Here is a 6,285-nt window from a genome sequence, read left to right as displayed (position 1 = left end):
TTGGCGTAATATCTTTAACATCACATTCCAATCGCTTCGCCAATCTGTTGTCAAGGAAGTTATGGGTCGACCCGGAGTCAATAAGGATGTGAAGTTGTCGAGTACCCCCCGTTCCTTGGACCCGCATGGTCGAATAGGAAGGAATACCTGTTAATGCATAAATCGAAATCCGGCGCTTCTTCTGTTCGTCTACGGGAACCGTTTCTTCCACAACCTGTTCATCCTCATCATCTATCTCAATAATGTACACTTGATTCTTATTCCGAGCACATTTATGTCCGGGAACAAATTTTTCAGTGCACCAAAAGCATTCCCCTTTTGCTCGTTTTTGTTCCAACTCTTTACTCGTGAGGCGACGTGCACCCCCTGTTGGTTTGGTAGTGTTAGATGGTGTTCGGTTTGGTGTTGGTAAAAGTGGTAGTTTGGTAGCATTGGTGGGTGGTGTAATCTTTGAACTGGGGCTGCTCTTTGCGCTTCCTATAGCCCACTTTCCTCTATCAAATTTTTCTTCCAAAGTCTCATTGTTTAGTGCTTGAGTCTTAGCCAACCCATATGCCTCATGCAAGGTGCGTGGTTTAAACATCTTAACCGGTCCCCGAATATCCGGTCTAAGAGCCTTGAGATAAAGACTAATAGCTTGAGTTTCAGTGAGGTTTACCTTGTTCAACAGAGAGTCGAATGTCGTGTTGAGCTCATGGAGGGTACCAGTTTGGTTGAGGGAAGCCAATTCTTCCAAGGGGTCTTCAAACATAGCATTAGAAAAACGGGTCGAGATAGATCGCACATAATCTTCCCACGGAACTTCAGAAACAGTAGCGCCACGTGTTTTCATGAAAGCTCGGTGCCATTGGAGTGCATCTCCTTCCAAATGAACGACGGCACATCTGAGCTTTACTTCCTCCGGGGTATCGTTCATCGCGAAAAAATGTTCGCAACGGTAGATCCAACCCTCAACGTCTTCACCCGAGAACTTGGGAAATTCAACCTTCCCGATTCGCAAGGGCCGGGTACCCCGCGAGTCGGCATCGCTGGCAGAGAACGATGAGCCGGAACTAAACCCACCTCCACCGGACTGACCCGACTTGTCCCGTACCGCCTTTAAGATCTCTTCTTGTTGCTTGGAGGATTGTTCGTGTTGCTTCATTAGGGCCGACAATGTTGCTTGGATTTCCGTAATCGCCTTATCGTGACTCTTAAGGGTGTTGTCGACATCTTGGTTGCGAGTATTCGTCATGGTAACGAGAGATTCCGATAGGAGATCGGAACGGCTTTGATACCCTTGATAGGGTTGGAAGCCTGGAACAAGAGAAGCTAAAGAGATAGAAGAAAACCGATTTTCTGGATGCCTCTAGGAATGATCGGCGTTAGGTTAAATAACCAAAACATGGTAATGTTCAAACTTACAAAAGTATCCCAACACAATATAAAAAGGCCATAATGGTCCTTGGAGCATGCAAACCAAACAGTAAATAAGAAAAACATTAAAAATGGAAATGATACTAATTGAGCATATCAAATGTGTATAAATTAATTAATGAATAATAAACAACCCAAGTCCAAGCTTGAGCTTGGAAAAACGACTCACGAGTTGAGCATGTCCTTTACAAAAATAACTCAAACAAGCCAAGCTCGAGCTCTTGCAAGTCAAAACGAGCCATGATTGAGCTATCGTAAGTCAAAACAACCCGAGCTCTAGGCTAATCGTCTAATTGAGCTCAAACTCTGCTCGTTTATACCCCTACAATGCTCGCATGCCCTGTGGTACCAGGTTACTTTGTTGAACCCAAGATTCCAACATATTCACAAAATGTAACATGTTGTCTGACTAGAGACAGAATTGCACCATCTCACAAACCATCTTGACTTCAACTCTGTTTCTTCCATCCATATATGTCTTACGTCAGCCAAATGCACATGAACTGATATCTTCCATTCTTCCTTATTATCTCCTGATCAACCACTAAAAATCCATGGTGTGGTCAATTTTGAGGTAATTGGTACACGGTTTACACGAATCAAAAACGAACTCGTATATGGCAAAACACCGTTTTATCGAGAAACTTCACAAAACTCAATTACAACCCTTATGCTCAGTATATAAAATAGCTAAACAAGACGTATTTAGACTATGATGATCAATTTGAAGATGATCATTATCATTTCATTTTTTTTTTAGATCTTCATCCAAATTTGCATTTGTTTCACTATCACAAACTTCAGCATTTCATTAAAAATGGTTCTTAGATATTCAATCCACTGCATAAAACAGATACAAACATTACAACTACTACAAGCATAAAGCAAAACATGTTCTAATCATATACAAACTTCAGTCAATGCTGGTCTTCTCTCATCTTCTTCGTCGTCACCATCCTCTGATTCACCAGTACTTTCAGACTCCTTACTTTTAATTTCCCCATCAACCTTTTTCTCTTTAATCTTCAACCCTTGTAATCCATCAACACACGATTTCTCCGCCTCATCCGGCACCTCGGGTCCCACCACCTTATCCGCCATTCCCTCCCTGCCGCCAACCACCACCTCATCCCCGCTCACCACAGGCACCTCACCGCCTTTCTTTGGTACATAGCTTCCCGATTGACCACCCTCGCTTGTGATTCCAACGAGTTTATCACCCGAAGGTCCGTTTCCGGGCCACGGGTCGTTGACACATTCTCCTTCAGATTCATCGTCTGAGGTGGCGGGGAAGATGCGTGACCGCACAGCACTGGCGGCCTTGAGAAAGGCTTCTTGTATGGAGTCGGGTGGAAGAGCACAGTCCTCCAGGCCCGCGTCTTCGAGACGTGGTGGCTGGATTTTTTTCAATAAGCTACCTAATTCTGCTTCCCCTGTAGCTTCCATATTGTTAAGTCTTGAAAGTTAAAATCCTAGCACATAAAACAATAAATGAATCAAATGTGTTTATTAGTCTTCTATAATGAATATGGATTAACTAGAGTTGTAAACCAGCCAAATTGAGCCGAGCCAATTAGACTCGGTTATCATAACAAGCTGAAATGTTGATCTTGAGCATGGCTAGCCAAAGCTCAAGAGCTTGTTTAAAAACAAAAAAAAAATATTTTTCAACAACACACAATGAATTTATAAACTAAAGTGTATAGAATTTATATATATTAAAGTTTGGGCTTTAATTTAAACATGCCAGCTAACAAGCAAACCAACAAACAAGCTCACCTAGGCTCAGGAGGCTCAGATCATTTACAAACGAGCCAATTTCAAGCGAGCCTCAGTCGCCTCATTCTTAACAGGCTAAACTCTTGAGCTCGAACCAGCTCGTTTACTTTTACATTTTAACAACTTTGTACTCTTACACAACTGACGGATGTAAAAAAATAAAACAGAGAACACTTTTTAACATACGTATGATATATAAACTACAGAATTTACACTACAACGTCAAAATAAACTGCAAGTTTTTGAAACTGCAGAATGCATACTCGATAGTCAATAAATATAATAATCTGCAGCATATATAAAAATTAAGTTCAGCGCATAATTATAGGGGGGAATTATGACCCAGTGTTCAAATACTGAGTTAATTTGGACAAAACTAAATTGCATGTTTGTTAATGATAGAGATTAGGATTGTGTAGTAGTGTTTGGATTGTAAATAAGAAAGAAAACAGGGGAAAAGTGGCAGAAGGAAATTACAAGGATAGACCAGAGCTATGCCCTCTCTCCGTACATAAAGTAGGAGCCTCAACAATAACTCACACACACCCTCACATTACATACTACTTATACTCTCTCTCCTCCAACAAACTGCTAGCCACTTTTAGAATTGTCACCTTTTCCCCTTCTAGAATAAGTCTGTAACACTTTAGGCTTATTATTTGGAATGGTTAAGGAGTCAATCGTATCAGTTAACCTAGGTCACCTTGAATTAGTCAATGGGTAAAAATGGATCACCTTAAATTAGTCAACGGGTCAAAACAGTTAACTATTATAAAACTTCAAAAAATGTCCAAATGGGTTAGCACTTAGCACCACTCGTAACCATTATTTGTCTCCACCTACTTGCCGGCACCACCACCACCACTGACACCGACATGGCGACATTCCACCACAGGCAATGAGACCTCACCCCCATTGGCATCGCCGCTACGCTACTTCTGGGGCTGGTGGGGTGGGTACTTTCTTCCTAAAACGACTCATTTTAGCCCGTTGTGGAGATGGACGGATACATTTATTCTACAACAAGTCACTTTAATCCATAGTGGGGGTGGGGTGGGTTCTTTTGTTCAAAAGGGGTCATTTTAACCCGGGCGTGGGGGTGAGGGTGGGTAGTTTTTCAAAAACAACCCGTATTGATCTGAATTCATGTTGCTTATACCCCGTTTCGACCCAAACTCATTTTCCTTATACCCCGTTCTGACCCGACCCACCAAGTTTGCTAGGCCTATGACCTATCTATGCATAATCATTCAAACTGCAGTTGATAAACATGTCCTCTAATCAAATGGACTGTAGTTGCTGAATAAACAAGTTTCAAATGAAGTAATAGGATTATGAAATCTGGTTTAGATAATTACAAAGCTAACAACTTCAGAATTAATCAAGCATACAACATCCGAAGATCCAAAACCCACAAACCTAATTTAATGTTAATGCGAATTAATAAATTAAAAAAACATAGTAACCCTAAGATGGAAAATCAAACAATAACCCCCGAAAAGTTTCAAATCAAGGGCTACAAGTATACAAGAATCTTACTTGAATATATGCAGAATTGCAGATAGAATAATAATAATAATAATAATAATAATAATAATAATAATAATAATAAAATAAGAATCTACGGTTGCTTGATTGAGAGCAAAATGATGAAGATGTACTTGACGAATCGAGGAGATGGATAAGTGCAATACGTGTGGCTCTTTTAAGAGGACAGATGTTGCTTTTAAATAATAGGTGATAATTATTTTCATTTTTATTTTTATTTTGACTTATATCGGGTGGTGGCTGCATTTATACGCGATAAAGCGTCATAGAAAGCTTACGAAGAGGAAAACCCGGGTTCAACCTAGGTGCTTGGCCCCAAAAGAATTACTAGCACTTAGTGCTTGGATACGGTCTCAGAAGATAATAAGTTTGAGAATTCGTCACAAGTGTAAATCAAACCTCGGTACTCGATGTCCCTTTGGCCTCAGAACTAACTTAGCGGAGGATTTGCGCCATCACTAGCAGTAACACGAGACACGGTGATAGTGTTTGTTATGTAATATTTAAATGATTAATTTAATACAATTAATATACTTTTTTTAAGTTTAGTCATGACATTAAAACACGATAAGAAAATAGTACGAAACTGATGGCCATAGATTTGATTTAAACAATATTAGACTCGTTTGAGGTGAAACGCACTTTAGCTAAATGAAAGCCAATAAGGAAGACAAGATTGGAGCCAACGAGCGAGGTGAATCAGTTTTCTATGGAGTCCGTTGTAGGAGGAGGGGAATGGGTCATTGCTGAGGGGATCTCATGACCATCAGAGTGGTTAATACTACAATAGTGAGGATTTATTGGACGCTATAGGATACGCCAACACATATCTTTATGCGGTAGAATGCAACAGGGGTTTAAAGAGCACTCTGAGTTGTTTCAACAAGGTAAAAGTGTGAAAGAATCAATCTCCTATTACCTAGGGAAAACGAATAATGAGATGATGCTTACAACAAGTTTGACGATATGGAATTCCCCATCTTAGAAGGCTAGAAGCTTTGAGCCTTCTAAGAAATATCAAACATCAATAATCATATATCAATCATCAATAATAACACAATAATATTCTTAGTCACATGAGAAAAATTATAAAGATTACAAACTATACATCCCGAGTGCGATTATAGGAGATTAGCCGAGCCTTGACATCATTGAATCTTCGATACGGATTATGTGTATCATGTATAGGGTCTTGACACAAGCTATGGTGGTGAAAATCGCCTTCTTGAACTACTGGAATCGCCTCTTGGTCGTCAAAACGGAGTTTAGGTTATGTTTTATGAAAAGTTTGATATAAAACCCTAACTCCCGTCTGAGCACCCCATCGCGATACGCGATGGACTAGAAAGTCAACGGATAATATCAACCCATAGCGATACGCTATGGGCCTTCATCCAAGCCCATCGCGTATCGCGATGGGACTTGTCACCATCAAAACTCCATAATGTTCCTTGTTTCGCGTGCTGAACATCCCAGGTCTTCATTCCGTGTCACAGCAGGTCCAAATTGAGTACTTTAACGCATGTGACATGAAATCCGATA

The 6,285-nt window shown here is 40.4% G+C and overlaps 1 protein-coding gene across 1 annotated transcript; it reads right to left on the bottom strand.

Annotated features, from left to right (window-relative positions):
• Positions 1-2,181: 2,181 nt before the first annotated feature.
• LOC143586118 (uncharacterized) lies at positions 2,182-4,772 on the bottom strand. The gene is made up of 2 exons (XM_077067734.1): positions 4,735-4,772; positions 2,182-2,888 (listed from the first exon to the last, which is right to left on the bottom strand). The coding sequence occupies exon 2, from the start codon at positions 2,860-2,862 to the stop codon at positions 2,317-2,319; it is 546 nt and encodes a 181-aa protein (XP_076923849.1). The 5' UTR covers positions 2,863-2,888; positions 4,735-4,772; the 3' UTR covers positions 2,182-2,316.
• Between the last annotated feature and the right edge of the window lie 1,513 nt (positions 4,773-6,285).

Source organism: Bidens hawaiensis, unplaced genomic scaffold, assembly GCF_021521415.1.
Source record: "Bidens hawaiensis isolate Kalapana, Puna unplaced genomic scaffold, B.hawaiensis_p1.1 tig00001575_1, whole genome shotgun sequence".
NCBI classification, from domain to species: domain Eukaryota; kingdom Viridiplantae; phylum Streptophyta; class Magnoliopsida; order Asterales; family Asteraceae; genus Bidens; species Bidens hawaiensis.
This window is presented reverse-complemented; position numbering and strand designations above follow the sequence as displayed.

Bases quoted from the DNA above. Each gene is read 5' to 3' on its own strand.
- LOC143586118 (XM_077067734.1), bottom strand. From the start codon at position 2,862: ATGGAAGCTACAGGGGAAGCAGAATTAGGTAGCTTATTGAAAAAAATC.